The sequence below is a fragment of the Mustelus asterias genome, chromosome 17 (genome assembly GCF_964213995.1).
Source record: "Mustelus asterias chromosome 17, sMusAst1.hap1.1, whole genome shotgun sequence".
NCBI lineage: Eukaryota > Metazoa > Chordata > Chondrichthyes > Carcharhiniformes > Triakidae > Mustelus > Mustelus asterias.
In genome coordinates this window covers 53,368,779-53,394,978 of record NC_135817.1, presented here as the reverse complement: position 1 = coordinate 53,394,978, position 26,200 = coordinate 53,368,779, and the positions used below count along the sequence as shown (strand labels likewise).

Here is a 26,200-nt window from a genome sequence, read left to right as displayed (position 1 = left end):
GCCTCATTACAGGAAGGATGTGGAAAAGATTGAAAGGGTGCAGAGGAGATTTACAAGGATGTTGCCTGGATTGAGTGGCATGCCTTATGAGGATAGGCTGAGGGAGCTCGGTCTTTTCTCCTTGGAGAGACGTAGGATGAGAGGAGACCTAATAGAGGTATATAAGATGTTGAGAGGCATAGATCGGGTGGACTCTCAGAGGCTTTTCCCCAGGGTGAAAATGGCTGCTATGAGAGGACACAGGTTTAAGGTGCTGGGGGGTAGGTACAGGGGAAATGTTAGGGGGAAGTTTTTCACACAGAGGTGGTGGGCGAATGGAATCGGCTGCCGTCAGTGGTGGTGGAGGCAAACTCAATAGGGTCGTTTAAGGGACTCCTTGATGAGTACATGGGACTTAATAGGATGGAGGGTTATAGGTAGGCCAAGAAGGTAGGGATATGTTTGGCACAATTTGTGGGCCAAAAGGCCTGTTTTGTGCTGTAGTTTTTCTATGTTTCTGACTTTTACTAACTGTGTTGTCAGACATTACTGGAAAATGTGGAAAATTGTACATTTTGGCCAGAATCTTACCACCATTCATGCCGGCAGAATTTTCCCATCTCGCTGCAGTGAACGGAAATTTGGCTAGCTGCCAAGTCCTCTGACTTCGCAGCAGACCTGGCAGAACCCTTAGGAGTATTGATAGGCAAAGGGATCTGGGTGTACAGGTACACAGGTCACTGAAAGTGGCAATGCAGGTGGAGAAGGTAGTCAAGAAGGCATACAGCATGCTTGCCTTCATCGGCCGGGGTATTGAGTTTAAAAATTGGCAAGTCATGTTGATGCTTTATAGAACCTTTGTGAGGCCGCACTGGGAATACAGTGTTCAATTCTGGTCGCCACACTACCAGAAGGATGTGGAGGCTTTGGAGAGGGTACAGAAAAGATTTACCAGGATGTTGCCTGATATGGAGGGCATTAGCTATGAGGAGAGGTTGGAGAAACTTGGTTTGTTCTCACTGGAACGACAGACGTTGAGGGGAGACCTGAAAGAAGTCTACAAGATTATGAGAGGTATGGACAGAGCGGATAGTCAGGAGCTTTTTCCCAGGGTGGAAGAGTCAATTACTAGGGGGCATAGGTTTAAGGTGCGAGGGGCAAGTTTTAAAAGAGATGTACGAGGCAGATTTTTTACACAGAGAGTGGTGGGTGCCTGGAACTCGTTGCCGGGGGAGGTAGTGGAAGCGGATACGGTAGCGACTTTTAAGGGGCATCTTGACAAGTACATGAATGAGATGGGAATAGAGGGATATGGTCCCCAGAAGCGTAGGGGTTTTAGTTTAGTCCGGCAGCATCGTCAGTGCTTGGAGGGCTGAAGGGCCTGTTCCTGTGCTGTAATTTTCTTTGTTCTTTGTTCAGTGGGAGTGTTGCCTGAACTGCAGATAAGATTGTGCCGTGTCTTTCTACTGATACCTTAGAATCCCAATTGTGTAGAAAGGAGTGGTGCGAAATTCCCAGTGGCCAAAGCTGGAAGAAGTCGCTAATGTCCTTTTTCAGCGAGATCCTGCCAAAGTCATTAGAAATTTGAATGGTTCACCACATCTGATGGCACGAAACCCACTGCAGTTTGGCCAGAAAATCCCGACCTAGAGCTCTGTTAATACAGGTTGGGACACTAATAATTGCCACCACAAACATGTATGGGATCATGGGTCAACTTACAAACTATAACAGTGCACTACTTACATCAATATAACTCCAAGGGTTAGTTAGTTCATTATAAATCAATACAAATAAGTCACAAATACCACCAAAGCAAATCACAAATATACATTCCATCACAAAGTAAATTACTGAAACAAAATTTTGACGCTGCTTTTTCCTACTTCTGTTTGCAGAAAAATATCAATATAAAAACCTCTTTATCACCTCTGGAAAAGTCACAAGTTTCAGCCCAGCTGCTGGTTCACAAATGAGCCTCCACTAGCATTTTCTTATCTCTCGGGCTGCACAATGAGCACAGGAGCTAATGTTCCACAGCTATTTCTGAATTTATTTTTATTCAATCAGGGGACATGGGCGTTGTTGGCTGCTCAGTGTTTATTGTCCATCCCTTGTTGCCTGAGGGCAACTGAGAGTCAACCACATTGCTGTGGCTCTACTCTCATGAGTTACATGTAGACCAGACCAGGTAAGGATGGCAGATTTCCTTCCCTAAAGGGCATTAGTGAACCAGATGGGTTGTTCCAACAATTGACAGTGGTTTCATGGTCATCAGTAGATTCTTAATTCCAGACTTTTTTTTTATTGAATTCAATTTCTTTCATTTGTCATGGTGGAGTTCTGGGTCCCCAGAACATTACCTGAGTTTCTGGATTAATAATCTAGTGATAATACCATTCGGCCATCACCTTCCCCCATGAAATGTTTAGTGATGAAGTCCATCAGAATCCCAAGACTCTTGTTTTCATACCCACACTGCTGGTTTTCATATCTGTAAATTTATACAAATGGAATGGCTTCATTACTTTAATATTTCAGATGCAGTCCACCTTTTTAGTGGCCAACGACATTCTTGCCTCTTCAGCTTAAATGACAATATTGTTTCTTCTGCTTAAAATGATAAAGGTTTTAAATGTTTTTCCACTAAATAACTTGCTTGTGACAGAGTGCAAAAGAACGAAAGAGAGAAAGATGAGGGAAAAAAGCCACTCTATTTGCTTAAAATAACAGTAGTTAGTATTACCCAATTTAGAACATTCTTCGCTGACAGGATTGCGAATCAAAATATAATAGCCCCCAGAAATCTGCCTCATTCACCAACTCCACACACCTGAGATACTCTAGACGAGTATACAAAACCCTCTGTTTTGTAAGACAGGGTGCACAGCGGGTATTAGACAGGATTTTATAAAGTTTTTTGTCAATCATTTTTTGATGTGATAATATCTATATACCCTGGGAGAGGAAGGGTCCTGGGAGTTGGCAGCAAGTGCAGCAGGTGGCAGTCGGCAGCCAACCCTCCGATTAATGAAATGGTGAAATTGACATTTCAGTTTGTGGCTTCTCAGCTCAAGATCTGGAAAACTGAATGGTGCAAGCAGTGAGAATTTGTACCTGAATTTGCGACTAGTCCTATAAACAGCTGTGGACCCCAATTTGCACATTTCAGCAGCTCAGCTGGTTACCTGTTTGCGGGCACAATGAAATGTGGCGTCAGTTTAAAATGAGCTACCCCCATTCCAATTATTGATTTTCCAATGCTAACCACCTGTCTTCTTCTGCAAAACAGAAAGAGTTGAATTACTCTCCATCACTCAGTGAATTTCTCCAAAGAAAAATATATCCCTTAATTATTCAGTGACTTATAAAGAAACAACAGACAATTTTTTAATTGGATACAATATGTGCAGGTTTCAGTTTGGCAAAGCTTTGCAATTCATAGTGAGCAATGAAGAATTATTCCGACAAGATATTTGAAGGCTTCAATTTGATAAAACAGCTTCTGACTTATAAATCTGAAGGAGGACTTCCATCATCTATGCGAACAATGGTTCCCCCATCTGAAAGTAAAGGAAAGATAAAGACATGTCAGTATTTCTTCAGCTCATGCCGTGTTATGAGGTAGTGATGTGTAAAACTAGTCCTTTCATGAGAGGCTTACACTTTCAAAGAAAAGTGTTCAAGATAACTTAAAGTGATTGCAAATTCTGGTGCCTATTTCATATGTAACATTGAGTTATTTCATCCTCAGTTCAAATAACCAGTGTCAATTTTTCCTAAGCTGCAATTTCAACTAGAACATAGGCCGGAATTCTCCAGTCTTGCATGCCCCGCTACCGCTGCCAGTGAGAATGGAGAATTTGACGCTCAGCCAAATCTCTGTTCATAGCAGTGGGACTGGATAATCCCAGTTGTGGGTGACGTCGGAGAAGCCCAGCCAAAGTCTTGAAACATACACTTCATCAAAATGTGATTTTATTTGTCGGAAATTAAAAACACACCAACAATCCTTCATAGCCAATGAGTACCTTTTAAATAAAAGCAAAAAACTGCAAATGCTGGAAATCTGAAATAAAAACGGAAAATGCTGGAAAGACCCAGCAGGTCTGGCAGCATCTGTGGAGAGAGGAACAGAGTTAATGGCCGAAATTTTCCCATCTCGACCGCTGTGGGAATGGTAGTGGGCGAGACAGAAAATTCAGTGGACCATTTAAAGTTCGAGCTCGGGCAGGAATTTCCGGTCTTGGGGTACGCGCGGCTGGAGAATCCCGCACATGGTTTTGAGTCCATGTGACTCTTATTCAGAGCTGAAGATGGATAGAAATGTGAAGGATTGTATAGTTGGAGAGGGGGGTAGAGAGTGTTGAGCGGAATAGAAGATCAGGGACAGGTGGAAGCTCAGGAGAGATCAACAAAGATGTCATGGACACAAGACAAAGGAAACGTTAATGGTGGTGTTAAAGACTAAAGAAGGTGCTGATAGTGGCATAAAGATAAGAATATGTTAACAACAGAAAAAGGCTCTGTGCTCTTTCAAAGCTTCTTATGGCCAATATAAATATCCAAAAGTTAGTTACTTCAGCAGAACAGATTGTAATATTTATGGAGGATTCCATTTAAAAAAAAATAAAAACACTTTGATTTACTCACAAGGTTCTTACTATGTCCAGCACTGAAGTGGTTCTCCTCACATTCCCTGATTTTCCCTTCACAAGAATAGTTTCATACACAGCACAAATAAAGATACTAGATTTCTAACATGGGTAGAAAATGCCCTCCCTCTTTGATCATTCCATGTTTCCTTATTGAAACAAATAAGAATCTGTATTGGGTTTTGTGTAATTTTTTCACTTAGGCTTTCAAGCCAAGGAAACTGGCAGATTAAGAAGGGTCACATTCAGACAAAAGATTTTTCACATTTGGCGACCCTAATAGCCTTACAAAACTAGAATATCGATGAAATCAGTCAATGGGTATCACTTCCACACTAAAACAAATTGGCCTAATACATTTAAATTAATAACATTATTCTTTATTTTATTTTTATTGCTATTTTAACAGAAGTGTAATCCAGTTATTGATATCAAGAATTCTAACGTATTAATTCCTAACAATTTTACCCAATTTATCTCTAAAAGTATTGATACGTCTTATAATTTTCTGTCTGCAAATACTTGTTCTTGTTAGGTCATTGCCTCTATCAAAGTATCAGACAGAGGTATTTCAATAACTGTGTTAAGTGTTCAGTGTATCGTCAACAGCACAATTTCATGGCACATTTCCTGTCTTTAAATAACTTTAAGAAACAGATTATTATTTTGTCCATAATCACATTATTGATGTGTTTCTCTACCCAACAGATAGATATGTTTTCCACAACTTTTACATTAGTCTGTTAACCTGAGCATAAATCTCACAAATAAAACCCACCTGTGAACACAGCTCGAGCACGGAGAGGTTCTGTCATCCACTGATGTTTCTTGGAGCAGATGTACTGGTTCTTTGAATCATGGTCCTGCTTCAGGTCATGTTCAACACTGAAAAATCCATTGTTGTCTCTGGTCAGGGTTACTTCAGCAAACTCATTCAGATCATTACCATGCTTATCTTTCCAGCTAACTTCTGGTTTTGGGTACCAGCCTGAAGACTGGCAAGACAGCATGTCATTGCCATTTCCATCAGATTTCCATACGATATGGATACCGTCAGTACATTGTGCTAGAGAAAAATAACATGCCATTATATAAGGAACCGCAAAGATAATGTGCCTGTAACCCATTACAGAACATTACAGCTTTCACAACAGTTGAGAACATGTATTTAAAAGCATGCTGTGACCAATAATGCCAAAGCTATTTTCCGCAGAGCAAAAATAAACTACAGGGGATGGGTTTAGTGTTTTATGTTGGAATTAGGAGCTTTGGATAAATGCAGGTATCATATAATCGTGGAAAATTATAGAACAAGATGAGGCCATTCAGCCCATCATCCCTGGACTAGTTCTTTGAAAGAATTGTCATTTTTAGTTCCATACTCCTGTGTTTTCCATAATCCTGTAAGTTCAACATCCTCAACAACCTGCCCAACTCCCTTTGAACATTATTTTTAGAATCACCTTCAACCACCTTTTTAGGTTCAGCATTCTAGATCGCAGCAACTGAATGAAAATAATTCATCAGCTCACCTTCACATATGTTGCCAATTATTTTAAATCAATGATTTCAGGTTTTTGATGCACTCACTGGAGAGATTAATTTCTCTGACTACCCTATCAAAACCTCTGATCATCCTGAAAACCTCAATTAAGTCACCTCTTTACCTTCCCTGTTCCAAAGACAATAGCCCTAAATTTTCCAATCTCTCCTTGTAACTAAAATCCCATATTCCTGGTCATTTCTAATAAACCTCCATTGTTACGCCTTGTAAGGTCTTTACATCATTACTGAAGTGTCACGTCCAGAATTATCCACAATATTCGCGAGACCTAATCAGTGACTGATATTTTTTCAGCATCATCTCCCTGGTTTTATATCATATTACTCTATTTAAAATCCAAGAAGCAGTATAGAGTCATAGAGGTTTACAGCATGGAAACAGGTCCTTCGGCCCAACTTGTCCATGCCGCCCTTTTTTTTAAACCCCAAAGCCAGTCCCCATTGCCCGCATTTGGCCCATATCCCTCTTACCCATGTAACTGTCTAAATGCTTTTTAAAAGACAAAATTGTACCTGTCTCTACTACTACCTCTGGCAGCTTGTTCCAGACACTCATCACCCTCTGTGTGAAAAGATTGCCCCTCTGGACACTTTTGTATCTCTCCCCTCTCACTTTAAACTATGCCCTCCAGTTTTAGACTCCCCTACCTTATGAAAAGATATTGACCATCTAGCTGATATATGCCCCTCATTATTTTACAGACCTCTGTAAGATCACCCCTCAGCCTTCTACGCTCCAGAGAAAAAAGTCCCAGTCTATCCAGCCTCTCCTTACAACTCAAACCATCAAGTCCCGGTAGCATCCCAGTAAATCTTTTCTGCACTCTTTCTAGTTTAATAATATCCTTTCTATAATAGGGTGACCAGAACTGTACATAGTATTGTACAGTTATGCTTTTTGTAACCATCTTATCGGCTTACTGTGCCATCTTTAATGACTTGTTTATTTGGTTACTAAGATCTCTCTGCTCATTTGCATTTTTCAAAATCATGCCATTTATAGTGCATGTGTTCCTATATTAGTCCCCTCAAAAACCCCCTCCCGCCAACGTGCATCACTTCACTTTACCAAGTGAAATTGATCTGCCTTGTTCCTGCTTTACCAACCTGTCCATATCATCCCAAATCTACTGACAAATTTCACCTAAACAGGAGAAGGCCATCTTACAATATGGAGATCAGCTCCTTGCAGTGTTTTGTAGAACTCTGTTTACAATTTTCAGAAATGGGTAGGTGACATGTGTTCTGTGTTCATCAGGCCATTTGTACCAGCCAAGAAATGGTCTAATTAACTATCCTTAAAGGAATTGCTGAAGGCCATTCCAGAAAAGACCTAGGAAATTTTTGTTCAAAAAATTATAACATCCGCTGGGTAGAAATTATAAATAAACCCCAAAGATATTTTGACAGCACTCCTGTTTTCAATTCTGAGTTGACCTGCTGGCTTTTTAATCTGATCAATCTCTTATACTTTCTCAGTTTCCTCTACGGGTGCCTCAACTGTCCAGATACTCTTGCTTCATCGTTATCTTTTATTTTTGGTCCACTGTCTGCCTACCATGGTGTCTGTTTTTTAATGCAAATTATTGGCCTTCATTTACAATACTGCTGGAAGTAGGATCAGGGATACAGATTAATTTGGATTACAGATTTGTGTTATTGTTCTAACCAATAATACCTCCGGGATAAAGTTTGACAATTTCATCTTCCAAAGCCAATGGGCGAGATTTTCTGGCCATGCTTGCCCCAAAATCAGAAAATTCCACCTGAGGTCAACAGACTAAATTCCACCTGAGGTCAACAGACTTTTCCATGGTTTCCTCCCCCCCCCCCCCCCCCTACGATTTCCATGGCGGGCAGGATGGGAAAATTCCCCGCAATGTGGTAAAAATTCTGGCTGAAGTCTCCTGATCCCCCACTGTAGCTTCAGTGAATACCAGAGAAAAATGGCATAATCCCTGATCCTAGTGCAGGATGATAAGACAATGAAAAGTAGGAGCAGGAATTGCCCATTTGGCCCATTTCGGTTGCTCTACCATTTGATAAGATCATGACTGATCTGACTGTGGCCTCAGCTCCATTTTCCAGCCTGACTCCATCGATCAAAATTCTAACTCAGCCTTCAAACATTCAATAACTCAACCTCCACTGTCCTCTGTGGAAGGGAATTCAAAATACTCATGTCACTCATGATTCCTCGGCCAGAATTTTATCGGCCCGCTCGCCACGGGAATCGAGCGAGTGAGGGGTGGAGTATGGGAAGGTCCACTGACTTCAGGCAGGGTTTTATGGTTTTGGGACAAGCGAGTAAAGTCCTGCCCCTCATCTCCAACTTAAATGGGAGGCCTTTTATTTTTAAATTGTGCCCCCCCCCTCCCCCAACCCCACCAGTTCTAGAGTCCCCTATGAGGGAAAACATCCCCACAGCATCTACTCTGTTAAACCCCCTCAGAATCTTACGTGCCTTTTACATGGACAGCACGGTGGCACAGTGATTAGCACTGCTGTCTCCCAGTACTGGGGACCTGGGTTCAATTCCAGCCTTGGGTGACTGTCTGTATGGAGTTTGCACATTCTCCCCGTGTCTGCATGGGTTTCCTCCGGGTGCTCCGGTTTCCTCCCACAGTCCAAAGATGTGCAGGTTAGGTTGATTGGCCGTGCTAAATTGCTCTTTAGCGTCAGAGGGTTGAGCACGGTAAATACATGAGGTTACGGGGAAAGGACCTGGATGGGATTGTTGTCGGTGCAGGCTCGATGGGCTGGATGGCCCTACTTCTGTAGGAATTCTATATTCCGATAAGATTACCTGTCACTCTTCCAAACTTCAATTAGCATTGGCCCAACCTGGACATCAGGAGAATCTGGTATATTTTCATTTTTGTTTTGCTTGGCAATCTAGGTTAGAAGCTATTGCTGTCATTCCATAACAAACTTTCTTAATAACTAAATGAAATGAAAACTGTCTTTTCCGCTAGAGTCACTGGAAACCTGCGTAAAAATTAAAATAATTAAACACCGAGTGATTCTAAATGCAGATGCAAAACAGATGACATACCCCAAACAGATAGATGTATTAATACGTCACCAAATCCATTGTCATTATACACACTGCACTTGTAGGTTCCTTCATCCCAGATATTAACATTCTTCAGTGTAAGAGATGCGTCTCCTTTGTTGACTCCATGAAGTTCAGTTCTCTTGGTGTAGTTTTTGTGCTGTTCGCTGAAGTCATTCTCATTTTCCCTGTACTTGTGCACAGTTTGATCCAGACCTATCTTCTGCCAGATCACTGTAGGATTACTGTCACCATGGCTATCAAATGCACAGTTGAGAATGACATGGTTGCCAATCTCTGCAGCAATGTCCTCATCAGAGGAAACAATGAATGTCTCTGCACAAGGGATGACAGTACCATTATTAAAACAAATATTTTAATAATTATTCACATAAATATATATTAGCCTTTGTTCAGATCAGATCTGTTTATTTCTATCATTTATAAAAAAGTGTTGAAAAGGTACATTGTTTCGCTTATAAATGGGTTTGATTGTGATCGTGAATTCCTCAGAGTTGGTTTCCACTTTCTGGCTAATATACAACATCAGACAAGGATGAGCTCCGAGGAATTTCCTGGTCTATGTAGGCCGTTGGTAAGTAACTGAATATGTTTTTAATAACATTTGGAGCTAGCTTTGAGCTAACTCCAACACTGCCATGTCTATCTGTTGTTTTCTAGAGCTGTCTTGTACTTGATGGATTGATTGGCCTAAATCCCTAATGTCTCTATGACACCAGTGCTTCACTCGAACTTGCATTTAGAGGTTTTCATTCAGGCACAGAAGTCCACATGAAAGACATCTCACGGCCCAAAGATGAAGGGTCATCTAGACTCGAAATATTGGCTCTACTCTCTCTCCACAGATGCTATCAGACCTGCTGAGATTTTACATAGAACATAGAACAGTACAGCACAGTACAGGCCCTTCGGCCCACGATGTTGTGCCGAACCTTTTCCGAAACCAAGATCAAGCTATCCCACTCCTATCATTCTAGTGTGCTCCATGTGCCTATCCAATAACCGCTTGAAAGTTCCTAAAGTGTCCGACTCCACTATCACAGCAGGCAGTCCATTCCACACCCCAATTTTCCAGCATTTTTCTGTTTTTGTCACAGCACATGCCTGTCTTCTTGCTCCTGACAGGTTTCACCAGCTGGGAAAACCACCACCACTCCACCTTTCAGGCTTCCGATAAAACAACAGCAGCTTTGAGCCCTGGCAACAACATCAGGTCCAGCCTTTACCACTCACCATTTACAACCACAGTGGTGAGAATGTAAGAACAAAGTGGATAAGTCCCATTGACAATTAAATGGCAACGTAGAATATTTGTCTGAATTCTAGAGTACTCCATGAACACAATCGTGTGACAATGAGGACCTCAGCCTGAACCAAGGCTTAAAACCACGGCAGATGGTGAGCAACTATTTAAGATTTATTCTATCAGGTGCCATATTAATAGCCAAACAATTCAAATCCATGGATTTCTCTGAATTTAGACTTTTTTTTGATTATTAACAGAGATAAATTTCAGTCAGACAGAAATGTGCCGCACTATTTTGCGGCATGGTGGCATGTAGCTAACACTGCTGCCTCACAGCGCCAGGGACTCAGGTTCAATTCCAGTCACTGCCTGTGTGGAGTTTGTATGTTCTCCCTGTGTCTGCATGGGTTTCCTCCGGGTGCTCCAGTTTCCTCCCACAGTCCAAAGATGTGCAGGTTAGGTGAATTGGCCATGCTAAATTGCCCTTAGTGTCTCAAGATGTGTAGGTTCGGGGGATTAGCAGGCTAAATACATGGAGTTTCAAGGGTAGGGCCTGGTGGAATGCTCTGTCAGAGTGTTGATGCAGACTCGATGGGCCGAATGGCCCCCTTCTGCACTGTAGGGATTCTATGATTCTATTCTATTCTGTTTCAAAGGCTTTTCTTATTTATTAGTAATCCTAGCCAAAGTATTGTTGGTGAGAGTGACATGAATTCTGCCTGTTCCGGTTATAAACGTTTAGATTCCTTTAAAACTTCTTGGAGTAGACCAATCCCAGATTTGTCAGTCTAATCATATAACCCAAGTGCTTCATCCCTGGAGCCATTCGCATACATCTTTCCTGCATCCTCTCCATGGCCTTCCAATCCTTCCTAAATTACGGATCCCAGACTAGGACACAATACTCTAATTGAGGCTGAAACAGTGCTTTATAAAGGTTCCCCATAACTTGCTGTTTTTGTACTGTATGGGCAGAATTTTACCGGCACGTCTGCCTGAGGTTCGTACGATCCTGCCCGAGGCCAACGGGGAATGCCGTTCTCCGAGCCTTGCCAGCCCCTGGAATCAGGGCAGGTTTGCCGATACAATTCTGGCCTATGGCTCTACTTATAAAGCCCAGAACCCAATATGCCTATTTATGCTCAATAATCTGTGCACATATATCCCCAAGTCCCTCTGCTCCCTTATCCCCTCTAAAAATGTATCCTTTAGCTCATGTTGTCTTTCCACATTCTTTATACATTGAGGGGGCGATTCTCCCATCCCGACACGCTAATTCTTTAGCGCGGTGGGCTGGGAGAACCGCGTGTGGGCTAATTCGCGGGATTCGCACATGCGTTCCGGATGTGCGTGCATCTCCGAGCGCCGGATATCCGGCACGGTCGGGACCATGCTGGAAATCGGCGGGGACAGCAGGTAAGTGATTTTAATCTATTTTTAATCCTATTTTGATGTCATTACGGGCCCGGCACTGAAGGCTTTGGGCCCGCTAGTATCTCCCACCCCGTCAGTGCAATTTCACTCTGGCGGAGTTCAGACTAGCTCCCCACTTTCAGGGAACTAGCGGGACGACCCCACTGGAGTGAAGGGGGGGCAATCAAGGCCCTTTGGGCATGGGAACCCTGGCAGTGCCAGCCCATGCCCCCTGGCACTGCCCATGCCCAGGGGGGCACCTTGTCACTGCCCACCGGGCACCCGGCAGTGGCAAGGGGGTGTGGCCTAGGGGGCGGGCCCTAGGGGACGCAGCTTAGGGGCGGTCCATGGGAGTGGGGATCCTGCTGCCACTCTGCATGGGGATCAGTCGGGACTGGAGGGAGGCCAGCGATCAGGACGGGCTGCTGGGGGATGGGGGCGTCTGCCTCCTGTGGAGGGGGGGATCACCACAGCTGGGGTGGGGGAGCTGGAGATCGGGGGGCTCCTGGACAGGAGAGGGGTCGAGGCTGGCCCGGGAATGGTCGTGGGGGCCACGACCGGATCATGGGGGAGCTGGAGGGGCAGCACTGCGAGGGTGCTGTGCTGGCCAGTGATTGAACTGGCCATCAAACTGCAGGCTGACAGTTTGGGGCCATTACACGTATGCAGAGGCCCGGAGCAGTCAGACTCTGGGGTGAATAGACCCCGTCCCCTCTGCTTTTAGTGATATTCATAATTGTGGCCTCTGCATTACACAGAGTGTGGGAGATTCCAGTGTGAACTCCCACTGAAAAAACAATTGTGAATTACACCAGTTTTCCCGCAAATTCAGCACTTAGAAGTTTTTTGGGAAAACCTAAGTTCCTAAATTCCCCTAAATCTGTCCACCACATGTCTGCTATTCAATCAATGACCTCCCGATTCTCCTCACAGTTCACCATAATTCCAAGTTTTGTGTCATCTGCAAATTTTAAATTGTGCCCTGGACACCAAAAACAATGGTCCTGAGCGTGACTCCTCGGGAACGCCGTGATTTACCAAAAACAGCAGTTCAACAGTATTCTCTGACTCAAATCTTCAGATCAGTGTCAGAACTGCTGCATAGACTTTGACCAGTCAGACAACCGCACTTAACTGGTTACCTTTAGAAGGGTATGACTAATGATGCAGAATCCTGAAGAACTCATTCAGCACAGAAGACATGCCCTGTTTTTATGGCGCTAGCTGCCATACGGTAAGTTTCAAGGGCCAGCCTTTGAACCTTAGTCAATGGGTGAACAGATGAATGAGTGAATAGGTAGGTGGGTAGGATGGGTATGTGGGTAGGTGAGTGAGGTGAGTTGGAGAAGTGGGTGAGGTGGATAAGAGGGTAGGCTGATGAATGGGTGAGCTGGGTGAAGAGGCAAGGTGGAGGAGGAAATAGCGGGTAGTTGTGTTGTGGGGGATAATTGTGTGGTCATGAGTAGTCAGGTCAGGGAGTGGTTGTGTTGGGTTGGGGGTCAGTCATGTGGTAGGGTTGAGGGGTAATCAGGTCAGAGGGTCAGGTGGCATAGTCATGAGGGTGTTGGAGATAGGGGAGGGGTGTGGTCAGTTGTGCAGACAGGTGTTAGACTAGGTTTTAACCTTACACTTCTTGCATAACTAGATAAGTATCATGGAACTATCCCAAGTCTCCAACTCTAGCTCAGAGTCTAAGACATTTGCAAAGGGGAAATTTAAACTTCCTGGGCAATTCCCACATAGGTCTTTGTGCCGGAATTTCCGCAGAGTCCTGCCGCACATCTTCAGCTGTACGTTCAGTCTCCAACAATCCCAATCAAGTTACTTAACTATAATTTGCCAGATATATCTAATATCTGTCACATTCATATGTGCATATTTATTTAGGTTTATTCATGTGTTTTCAAAAGAGGGGGAAAAAAAACTCACCAATATGGCCGAACAGCAAGCCAAACAGGAGAGAGCACAGTAATAGCATCCTGAAAAAGAATTATTGACTGGTTAGAGAGGAACGAGACAGTAAAAAATAAGGCTGCTTCCAAGTGGGTAAGGTGTGGTAATGATATTCCACAGGGTACAGCTCTGTAACTGCTTCTGATCATTTGTGTACATCAACTAATTGGATAAAACTAGAGGAAGTGGTATCTATATTTCCAAAAAATATTAAAATAGAACACATATGAAATGTTTCTGAAGCCCAGAGGATGCTACAAATATGGGACTAAAGGCTAATAAGTCCCTTTCGCCTGATCGGTTGCACCCTTGGATATTAAAGAAAGCAGCTACAGAGATAGTGGATGCACTGGTAGTAATCTTCCAAGAAGCCTTAAATTCTGGAAAAGTCCCAGAGGACTGGAAAACTCCAGTGAAACACCTTTATTCAAAAAGGGAGACAGAAACAAAAAATTATAGGCCAGTTATTATAGCTATTACTGAAACATGGCTAAGGGAGGGACAGGACTGGCAGCTCAATATTCCAGGGTACAGATACTATAGAAAAGATAGAACAGGAGGTAAGAGAGGAAGGAGAGTCGTACTTTTGATTAGGGAAAACATCACAGCAGTTCTGACAGGGGATATATCCGAAGGTTCGCCCACTGAGTCTATATGGGTAGAACTGAGAAATAAGGAGGAGGAAATCACTTTGATAGGGTTGTACTATAGGCCCCCAAATAGTCAGCGGGAAATTGAGGAGCAAATTTATAAGGAGAATACAGGTAGCTCCAAGAAAAATAGGGTGGTAATAGTAGGGGATTTTAACATTCCAAACATTGACAGGGACAGCCATAGTATTAGACCATAAGACCATAAGACATAAAGAAGCAGAATTAGGCCACTCGGCCCCTCGAGTCTGCTCTGCCATTCAATCATGACTGATATTTTTCTTATCCCCATCCTCCTGCCTTTTCCCCATAACTCCTGACCCCCTTATTAATCAAGAATCTATCTAACTCTATCTTAAAGGCACTCAATGACTTGGCCTCCAGAGCCTTCTGCGGCAAAGAGTTCCACAGAGTCACCACTCTCTGGCTGAAGAAATTCCTTCTCATCGCTGTTTTAAAGGATCGTCCCTTTAGCTTGAGGTTGTGCCCTCTGGTTCTAGTTTTTCCTACTAATGGAAACATCCTCTCCATGTCCACTCTATCCTGGCCTCGCAGTATCCTGTAAGTTTCAAAAAGATCCCCCCCTCATCCTTCTAAACTCCAACGAGTATATACCCAGAGTCCTCAACCGTTCTTCATACGACAAGCTCTTCATTCCAGGGATCATTCTTGTGAACCTCCTCTGGACCCTTTCCAAGGCCAGCACATCCTTCCTTAGAACTGGGGCCCAAAACTGCTCACAATACTCCAAATGGGGTCTGACCAGAGCCTTATACAGCCTCAGAAGTACATCCTGCTCTTGTATCCTAGCCCTCTCTGGATGCTAACTGAATCCTGAGTCAGTTGATTGCTAACTGCAATTACATAAAGGGCAAAAGAGTAACTAGGGAGAGAATAGGGCCTCTTAAGGATCAATAAGTTCATTTATGTGCGGATCCACAAGCGATGGGAGATCCTAAACGAATATTGCTCATCAGTATTTACTGTTGAGAAAGGCATAGATGTTAGGGAATTTGGGGAAATAAAATCAAAGAACAAAGAAAATTACAGCACAGGAACAGGCCCTTTGGCCCTCCAAGCCTGCACCGACCATGCTGCCCAACTGAACTAAAACCCCCTACACTTCCAGGGACCATATCTCTCTCTTCTCATCTCATTCATGTATTTGTCAAGACGCCTCTTAAAAATCATTATCATATCTGCTTACACAACCTTCCCCGGCAGCGAGTTCCAGGCAACCACCACCAGTGATGTCTTGAGGAGTGTACATATAACATAGGAGGTGCTAGAAGTCTTAAAGCGCATCAAGGTAGATAAATCCCTGGGACCTGATGAAGTGTATCCCAGGATATTGTGGGAGCCTAGGGAGGAAATTGCAGGTCCCCTAGCAGAGATGTTTGAATCATCGACAGCCACAGGAGAGATGTCTGAAGATTGGAGGGTGACAAATGCTGTGCCTTTGTTTAAAAAGGGCTGCAGGGAAAAGTCAGGGAACTACAGACCGGTGAGCCTCACATCTGTAGTGGGTAAGTTATTAGAAGGTATTCTCAGAGATAGGATCTACAGGCATTTAGAGATGTAAGGACTGATTAGGGATAGTCAGCATGGCTTTGTGAGTGGAAAATCATGTCTCACAAATTTGATTGAATTTTTTGACGGTTTGAAAAACCTGAGGGTCAATAAGTTTCCTGGATCAGATGGGATATATCCTAGGATTCTTTGGGAGGCAAGGGATGAGATTGCAGAGCCTTTGGCTTTGATCTTTGGGTCCTCACTGTCCACGGGGATAGTGCCAGAGAACTGGAGAGTGGCGAATGTTGTTTCTCTGTTCAAGAAAGGAAATAGGAATGACCCTGGTAATTATAGGCGGGTTAGTCTTACTTCGGTGGTGGGTAAGTTAATGGATAAGGTCCTGAGGGATAGAATTTATGACCATTTGCAAAGATGCAGCTTAATCTGGGATAGTCAACACGGATTCGTGAATGGTAAGTCTTGCCTCACAAATTTGATTGAATTCTTTGAGGAGGTAACTAAGTGTGTAGATGAAGGTAGAGCAGTTGATGTCGTATACATGGATTTTAGTAAGGCGTTTGATAAGGTTCCCCATGGTCGGCTCATGAAGTAAGGAGGTGTGGGATAGAGGGAAATTTGGCCAATTGGATAAGTAACGGGCTATCTCACAGAAGACCGAAGGTGGTGGTGGATGGAAAATTTTCAGACTGGAGACCAGTTACCAGCGGTGTACCACAGGAATCAGTGCTGGGTCCTCTGCTATTTGTGATTTTTATCAATGACTTGGAGGAGGGGGCTGAAGGGTGGGTCAGTAAATTTGCTGATGACACCAAGATTGGTGGAGTAGTGGATGAGGTGGAGGGCTGTTGTAGGCTGCAAAGGGACATTGATAGGATGCAGAGCCGGGCCGAAAAATGGCAGATGGAGTTTAACCCTGATAAGTGCGAGGTGATTCATTTTGGTAGGACAAATTTGAATGCGGATTACAGGGTCAATGGCAGGGTTCTGAGGAATGTGGAGGAACAGAAAGATCTTGGGGTTCATATCCACAGATCTCTGAAGGTTGCCACTCAAGTGGATAGAGCCGTGAAGAAGGCCTATAGTGTGTTAGCGTTTATTAACAGGGGGTTTGAGTTTAAGAGCTGTGGGGTTATGCTGCAACTGTACAGGACCTTGGTGAGACCACATTTGGAATATTGTGTGCAGTTCTGGTCACCTCACTATAAGAAGGATGTGGAAGCATTGGAGAGAGTGCAGAGGAGATTTACCAGGATGCTGCCTGGTTTGGAGGGTAGGTCTTATGAGGAAAGGTTGAGGGAGCTAGGGATTTTCTCTTTAGAGCGGAGGAGGATGAGAGGCGACTTAATTGAGGTTTATAAGATGATGAGAGGGATAGAGTGGACGTTCAGAGACTATTTCCTCGGGTGGATGTAGCTGTTACTAGGGGACATAACTATAAGGTTCATGGTGGGAGATATAGGAGGGATGTCCGAAGTAGGTTCTTTACTCAGAGAGTGGTTGGGGTGTGGAATGGACTGCCTGCAGTGATAGTGGAGTCAGACACTTTAGGAACTTTCAAGCGGTTATTGGATAGGCACATGGAGCACACCAGAATGATAGGGAGTGGGATAGCTTGATCTTGGTTTCGGACAAAGCTCGGCACAACATAGAGGGCCGAGGGGCCTGTACTGTGCTGTACTGTTCTATGTCTATGTTCTATGGATAACCAAGAAGGTAGATGAGGGCAGTGCAGTTGATGTTGTCTACATGGACATTAGCAAGGCCTTTGACAAGGTACCACATGGTAGGTTGTTGCATGAGGTTAAATCTCACGGGATCTAGGGTGAGGCAGCCAATTCGATACAAAATTGGTTTGATGACAGAAGACAGAGGGTGATTGTAGATGGTTGTTTTCCAAACTGCAGGCCAGTGACCAGCGGTGTGCCTCAGGGATTGGTGTTGGGTCCAATGTTATTTGTCATTTATATTAATGATTTGGATGAGAATTTAGGAGGCATGGTTAGTAAGTTTGCAGATGTCACCAAGATTGGTGGCATAGTGGACAGTGAAGAAGGTTATCTTGGATTGCAACGGGATCTTGATCAATTGGGTCAGTGGGCTGATGAATGGCAGATGGAGTTTAATTTAAATAAATGCGAGGTGATGCATTTTGGTAGATCGAACCAGGCAGGACTTACTCAGTTAATGGTAGGGCGTTAGGGAGAGTTATAGAACAAAGAGATCGAGGCGTACATGTTCATAGCTCATTGAAAGTGGAGTTACAGGTGGACAGAGTGGTGAAGAAAGCATTCACTGTGCTTGGTTTCATTGGAACATTGAATACAGGAGTTGGGACGTCTTGTTGAAGTTGTACAAGACATTGGTAAGGCCACACTTGGAATACTGTGTACAGTTCTAGTCACTATTATAGAAAGGATATTATTATACTAGAAAGAGTGCAGAAAAGATTTACTAGGATGCTACCAGGACTTGATGGCTTGAGTTATAAGGAGAGGCTGGATAGACTGGGACTTTTTTCTCTGGAGCATTGAAGGCTTTGGGGTGATCTTATAGAAGTCTATAAAATAATGAGGGGCATAAATCAGCTAGATAGTCAATATGTTTTCCCAAAGGTAGGAGAGTCTAAAACTAGAGGGCATAGGTTTAAGTTGAAAGGGAAGATATACAAAAGGGTCCAGAGGGGCAATTGTTTCACACAGAGGGTGGTGTAGAAAGATAGAAAAGAAAAGGGCTACGATAAGAATGGCAGACTCTGCTAGGGTTTTTCTTTAATCAACTTAGATGCAGAATTCACTTTATCAATGGGCAGCAAGTTTGCTAGCAATTGTAATGAGGTGTTTTTAATACTATGTAGTTTTAAAGGTACGTGTAATACCTTTAATTAATCCATACACATAAATATATCTTCTATACATTTTAGAAATTAAACAAAGAAACTTAGATTCACAGTTACAGAGTGCCCCTTTGATACCAAACATATGTTAGAAACATTCCTTTAAAGCACCCAACTGTTGGAATCACAAGGCCATAAAGAAGACTTAATTGCCTCAACAGACACCTTATCAGAAACAACTGATACAAGAGTGTGTTTTAATGAAACTGCCTTCACAGTTTCTAATAAAAACAGAGTCAGAAAGATATTAGTGTCTTAGCTAACGAAAGAGTTATGGCAGGGGACTTATTGGGAATTGACAAGAATTAATGGTAACACGATGATACCCCTTTTAACTGTGGGAGTGATAAAAAGCTCAGTCATTGACTTGATAAGCAATATATACATGTGTTTCATTGTGTGGCAATAAACAAAACCTGTCAGGGCTATAATTGGGAAACATCCTGAAGGCAAGATGAGTTGACCACATCCCTTAGAGATTCAGTTAACTTCACTGACAAGACCATAAAATACTAATGGCTTTTGTAGGCCCCCTTTATCAATTAAAGAATGCCCATGTGAGTCTGTTTCAGTGAGGATGCTTTGTGAGGCTGCTATCAAAAATAGAGACATGATGTCTGACTAAGAGACTAAAAGACAGGCTTAGGGATGATATATTGGGGTACCCATGAGGTATCGTGATCTCATAGATCAGGGTGGTTCTGTACATTTTTCTATTAGATCAACACGTAAAGTATAACATTTGTAACACTTTTGATTGGATTGTGTCCAACTGACTGTGAGCTGCAGAATTGTATAAACCAGGATGATGTTCTTTGTCTGATGGAGAGGTGTCACTGATCCATTGTGTCAAGACTCCTCCCATAGCTAGCAAGTGAAATAAAGACAATCTGTCGGTTAAGTATCTTGTGTTAATGTGTGTTTGCGTTAAAGTCAAACTCGGAAGTCAAGATTTCAACAGTGGTAAGTGTCTGGAACAAGCTGCCAGAGGTAGTAGTAGAGGCAGATACAACGTTGTCTTTTAAAAAGCGTTTAGGCAGTTACATGGGTAAGATGGCTATTGAGGGATAGGAGCCAAATAAGGGCAATTGGGACTAGCTTAGTTGTCAAAAAAAAGGGCGGCATAGACAAGTTGGGCCAAAGGGCCTGTTCCCATGCTGTAAACCTCTAAGACTCTATAGGCCAGTTAGTTTACCATCTGTCATTGGGAAAGTGTTGGAGTCTATTATAAAGGATGTAAGATTATAGAATTCAGAACTGATTCATATAATCAAACAGAGTCAGCATGACTTCATGAAGGGGAAATCATGCCTGACAAATTTATTATCTGATTTGATTTATTCTTGTCACATGTATTCATATAGAGTGAAAAGTATTGTTTCTTGTGCGCTATACAAAGCATACTTACATTGAGCACAAAGGGAAGAATGAAAGGAGAGGGTGCAGAATGTAGTGTTACAGTCATAGCCAGGATGCAGAGAAAGATTAACTTAATACAAGATAGGTCCATTCAAAAGTCTGATGGCAGCAGGGAACAAGCTGCTCTTGGGTTGGTTGGTATGTGACCTCAGATTTTTGTATCTTTTTCCCGATGGAAGAAGGTGGAAGAGAGTATGTCTGGGGTGCGCGGGGTCCTTGATTATGTTGGCTGCTTTTCCTAGGCAGTGGGGAGTGTAGACAGAGTCAATGGATGGGACGCTGGTTTGCGTGATGGACTGGGCTACGTTCACAACCCTTTGCAGTTTCTTGTGGTCTTGGACAGAGCAGGAGCCATACCAAGCTGTTATACATCCAGAAAAGGTGCTTTCTATGATGCATCTGGTGAGAGTCATAGCAGACATGCTGAATTTCCTTAGCCTCCTGAGAAAGTAGAGGTGTTGCTGGGTTTTCTTAACTATAGCGTCGGCATGGAGGGACCAGGAAGGTTGCTGGTGACCTGGACACCTTGAAACTCTTGGTCCTCCATTACACTTCCTGAAGTCGATGACTATCTCCTTCATTTTACTGACATTGAGAGATTATTGTCGTTGCACCAGTTCACCAGATTCTCTCTCTCTTTCCCATATTCCATCTCATCATTGTTTGCGATCCGACCCATTACGGCGCTGTCATCAGCAAACTTGAAAATCAAGTTGGAGGGGAATTTGGTCACACAATCATAAGCGAATGAAGAGTAAAGGGCTGAAAACACAGCCTTGCGGGACACCAGTGTTGAGGATAATCGTGGAGGGGATGTTGTTGCCTATCCTCACTGATTGCTGTCTGTGGGTTAGCAAGTCTAGGATCCAGTCGCAGAGGAAGGAGCCAAGCTCCAGGCCACAGAGTTTGGAGATGAGTTTTGTAGGAATAACGGTGTTGAAGGCTGAGCTGTAGTCAATGTAGTCTGACATAAGTGTCTTTGTTATCCAGGTTTTCCAGGGTTGAGTGTAGGACCAGGTAGATGGCATCTGCTGTGCACCTGTTGCGATAGGCGAACTCTACTGGATCCAGGCAATCTGGGAGGCTGGAACTGATCCGTGCCATGACTAACCTTTTCAAACACTTCATAATGATGGATGTCAGAGCCACCGAACGATAGTCATTAAGACACGCTGCCTGACTTTTCTTTGGTACAGGGGATGATGGTCATCGTCTTGAAGCAGGTAGCGACTTCAGATCGGTGTAAGGAGAGTTTAAAGATGCCTGCGATTACTCCCACCAGCTGGTCCATGCAGGATCTGAATATTCATCCGGGTACCCCATCCGGGCCAGTCGCTTTCTGATGGGTTGATTTTCATGAAGGCTGCTCTGATATCTGTGATGGTGACCTTGGATACTGGTTTGGTCGAGGCTTCTGGGGTGGAAGGGCTGCTCTCGCTGACCTCTAGCTCAAAACAGGCATAGAATTCATTGAGCTCATCAGGGAGGGGTGCTTTGGTGTCGGTGATTCTACATGCCTTCATCTTGTAGCCTGTTATGTCTTGCAGACCTTGCCATAGTTGGTGGGAGTCTGTGTGGCTAGCCTGGGACTCTAGCTTGGTCTGGTACTGTCTCATGTCATCTGTGATGGTTCTTAGAATTCTTTGAGGTGGTATTGAGCAGGATAGATAAAGGGGAACCGGTGAATGTAATACATAATGGAGGTGAGAGGCTCAGAGAAAGCGAGACTGAAAATGAAAGAAAGGGTTCTTTATACATGTCCTCCCCAACCTGGACTCGGTATTCACTACTTCTCAGGGTCATGAGCTTTTGTTGTATTCTATCCCATCTTAAACTCAACAAACCCACCAAAGCAGTTCCACTCAATCCTGATTGATTAGATCATTGGTAACATCAACAAATTGGACAGATTGGTCTTCTGAACCTACTGACCCTTGCATCATAAAGACCCACATGGTCCACATATACCTCTCTGTCCAGTCTCACCCTTCACATACTGATTATTGTACAGGAGGCATTTTTTCTGGAAAGAAGATGGAGAGCTCTTCGGAATAAAGAAGAACTTGGACATGAATTGCACTGTTCACAACCACATCCCGCCCCAAAGCGCTCAGCCAATGAAATACTTCTTGAAATGCGATCAGTGTTATAATGCCGGAAACAAAGGCTTTCATTATATCGGGGTTTGACAAAAGGTTCTTAATCTCACCAAGGGTCGGCAAAAACAGATTACACACGGGATTAAAGCCATTGCGCCTGTGGAGTATAAACACCAACACAGATCGCCCCTCCAACCCCTCCCCAACCTCGCGCCAACACGCGTCGGTTGGGCCGAACGGCCTGTTTCCACGCTAGAACGGGTTCTTCCACCGCCATGCAGCATTCTACAAGACGATATTATAAAATCTCTATAACATATTTGTCACATGGACAATTAAATACCTTAATCAATATATTTATGAGCATGTTCTATAGCGATTGCTCTACATCCATAACGTTACAACAATCAAATAGTCTACTTGATGGAAAAGCAACACAGATCACATACTGGTCACATATCTAGTCAGTTAGTTATAAACATACACATCTACAAGTAACATTGAATAAAAACATACATTGCAGCTCATTCGTGTTCGATATCAATGCGGAACAACCAGGCTTCTAACTCTACTATCTGCGACACAAACTGAGACTGGGTAAGGTGCTATCCGGAACTCAGTGCAAGCGCCTATTGAAAAGCTGCTATGCAGCTCATCACTTGTTTCGAGGCAGAGGGATGTTTCACAGGTTACAAATCGAGTGTTTGCACCTCCCCTTCAACATAACTGACAATCAGGTTTAAAACAGGATACAATATTTCAGTGTGGATATCGGCAGCTTTTAGTGCATTTCTAATCACATTGACATTTTTACAAGTCACAATTACTTGAATAGTTAAGTATAGTGACGGGACAGTTAACCATTGGATTGATGCTAAGATTTGTGTGATAAGTTATTGTACATATAAATATAACCGAATGAGTCCAAAACACGGCTTTAAGCGCATATTTAATGAATTTAGAGCGCCAATAATATATATATATATATATGTGAAATTATATACTTTAAATGTATTGTGGCCCGAGTAGGCACATGGGAAACTGCGTAGAGAAAGAGAATCGAAACTGAAACCGATTGCTATCGCTGGAAATGGCCCCAATCGTGGAGTGTTGCCAATATTTTCTGTTTTCCAGCATTCTCAGTTTGAACTCTTGCTGAAATTAAAACACTGACATATATACATTAAAGGAGAATGGTTAAGGTAGTTGTTGTATATTTCAGCTGATGTGGAGATGCCAGTGTTGGACTGGGGTAAACACAGTAAAGAGTTTTAACACCAGGTTAACGTCCAACAGGTTGGACCTGGTGTTGTTAAAACTCTTACTATATTTCAGCTGCCAGCTACATCCGACCCCTTCCACGAAACCATGGGACCTCTATCCAACCTAATGTTACACATTCGGGAGCAAGCTGATGCGAATTTGGAGCTCTCAATACAGTAGATTTTCCAATACATTCGCACTAGTACCTGCCACATTCCGGTCAAGAGAAATAGCAAGTCAAATAATTATTCAAAGGAGCAAACTGGAAGATTTTTTAGAAGTACAGAAGGAAGCGATTGAGCCTGCACCGACAACAATCCCACGGTAAACCCATATCCCCGTAACCCCACCTATTTACCCTGCTAGTTCCCTGACATTAAGAGTCAATTTAGCATGGCCAATCCACCTAACCTGCACATCTTTGGAGTGTGGAGGGAAACCGGAGCACCGGGAGGAAACTCACACAGATACGGGGGGAATGTGCAAATTCCACACAGTCACCCAAGGCTGGAATTGAACCTGGGTCCCTGGCACTGTGAGGCAGCAATGCTAACCACTGTGCCACCGTGCTGCCCAGTACAGTGTTTGCATTTTTGTGGTGGCAATGTAATAGACAACAGGAATATTCTGACTGGCAGATGTCCTTTATGAGGTAACACTTTTGAGGTAATATTTTGTCAAGTAGATGATGTAAACATTACAACGTGATAAGTTTAGATTTCCAAAATGCATTTGACAAAAATCTTCGATTTATGTCTGAAGGATAAAATGGCTGAGGGTAAAAAGAATGAACTCATTTGGGGTTTTATCTATGTGGAGAAGTTTAGTTTTATTAGAAACAGCTCAAGGTTTCATTTCTCTAGAAACAAGTAAACAGAATGATTATTCTCTTGTGATGTGAGCTATAGCTAGTTGGAAAAGGGACACAAGTCCTTCAGAATAGTGGAAGATATGGACAGAAACTGAAAGCAAATAACCATACCACAGGGCATTGTCTTTGAGCTCAAACAATGAAACTCCTCGGCCTTTTGGCTAAGATCAGTGTCAGATCAAGCCCAAGATGGGGTGAAATGTCTTATCTTGTCAGCTTGGATCTTGTTGGTCTCTCTTGCGGGGACCACCAACTGGATTCAATTGGATTTTGAATTTGATTTTTGGAGCAAACAAGGAGTGGATTTGGGTTTGCCCAGTCCATTCTGAGCATTGGCTTTGTAACTTTAAGGATGGAGTAAACAAAAAAAGACAAAACTCCTGAATATTAGCTGAAGGCCAGAGATGAGATGTAAGCGAGTTATAAAATCAAAACAAGAAATAGCCTATGGTGAGTTACACGGAATATACAATACAGAAACCAGCCATCCATATCAACCAGTGCATTCAGGGTTTATGCTCCACTTTAGCATCCTCACATCTTTAATCAGCCAATCCCACCATTCTGACTCTATTCACTTTTCCCTCATCTGCTGTCTATTTTCCCCTTAAACGCATTTATCCTATTCACTTCAACATTCCCTTTGGGAGCGAGTTCCCCATTCTTATCATTTTAGGGTGACATTGACATGCATTGCTGCTTAATCCTGTTCAATATCAATGCACAACAGCGAATCCTACAACTCTGTACAAACAGCAACACAAACAGAGCTGGGTGAGGTGCTAGTCCGGAGTTGAGTGCAAGCATCTATTGAAAAGCTGCTTTACAGCTAGTCACTTGTTTCGAGGCAGAAGGAAGTTTTACAGGTTAGAAGTTTGGACCTCCCCTTAAACATAACTGACAGGAAATCTGGGTTTAAAACAGGATACAACATTTCAGTGTGAATATAGGCAACTTTTAGTGCATTTCTAATCAAATAGATATTTACAAGTCCCAATTACTTGAATAGTTAAGTATAGTGACGGATCAGTTAATCATTGGATTGATGCTAAGATTTGTGTGATAAGTTATTGTACATATAAATATAACTGAATGCATCCAAAACACGACTTTAAGTGCAGAATTTATTCAATAAGTTTAGAATGCCAATAATCAAACATATATATATGTGAAATTATTTACTTTAAATGTACTGTGACCCAAGTGAGCAAATGAGAAACTGTACAGTTACAGAAAGAGAAACGAAAGTGAAAATTGTTTGACAATACTGATAATACCCTAAATCGTGGAGAATTGCTAACTGTTTTAATTTCTGTTTTCCAGCAGTTTATATATTAGTGTCACAAGTAGGCTTATATTAACAATGGAATGAAGTTATTGTGAAAATCTCCTAGCCACCACACTCCAGCACTTGTTCGGGTACACTGAGGGAGAATTTAGCATGGCCAATGCACCTAACCAACACAACGCTCGGACTGTGGGAGGAAACCAGAGCATCTGTAGGAAACCCACTCAGATAAGGGGAGAATGCAAGTTCTGCACAGACAGTGACCCAAGCCAGGAATTGAACCCAGGTCCCTGGCGCTG

General features: G+C 43.0%; 1 protein-coding gene across 1 annotated transcript; it reads right to left on the bottom strand.

Moving 5' to 3' along the window:
- Positions 1-1,732: 1,732 nt before the first annotated feature.
- LOC144506490 (V-set domain-containing T-cell activation inhibitor 1-like) lies at positions 1,733-23,150 on the bottom strand. Its single transcript, XM_078232672.1, has 5 exons — positions 22,996-23,150; positions 13,862-13,911; positions 9,253-9,588; positions 5,413-5,700; positions 1,733-3,542 (listed from the first exon to the last, which is right to left on the bottom strand). Coding segments are annotated over exons 1-5 (729 nt in total). The 5' UTR covers positions 22,998-23,150; the 3' UTR covers positions 1,733-3,489.
- Positions 23,151-26,200: the final 3,050 nt, after the last annotated feature.

Coding starts and splice junctions, on each gene's coding strand:
- LOC144506490 (XM_078232672.1), bottom strand. Junction 5,701..9,252: donor AATACATCTATCTGTTTGGG/GTATGTCATCTG, acceptor ATTTTTCTCTAG/CACAATGTACTGACGGTATC. Junction 3,543..5,412: donor TGCTCGAGCTGTGTTCACAG/GTGGGTTTTATT, acceptor CTTTACTTTCAG/ATGGGGGAACCATTGTTCGC.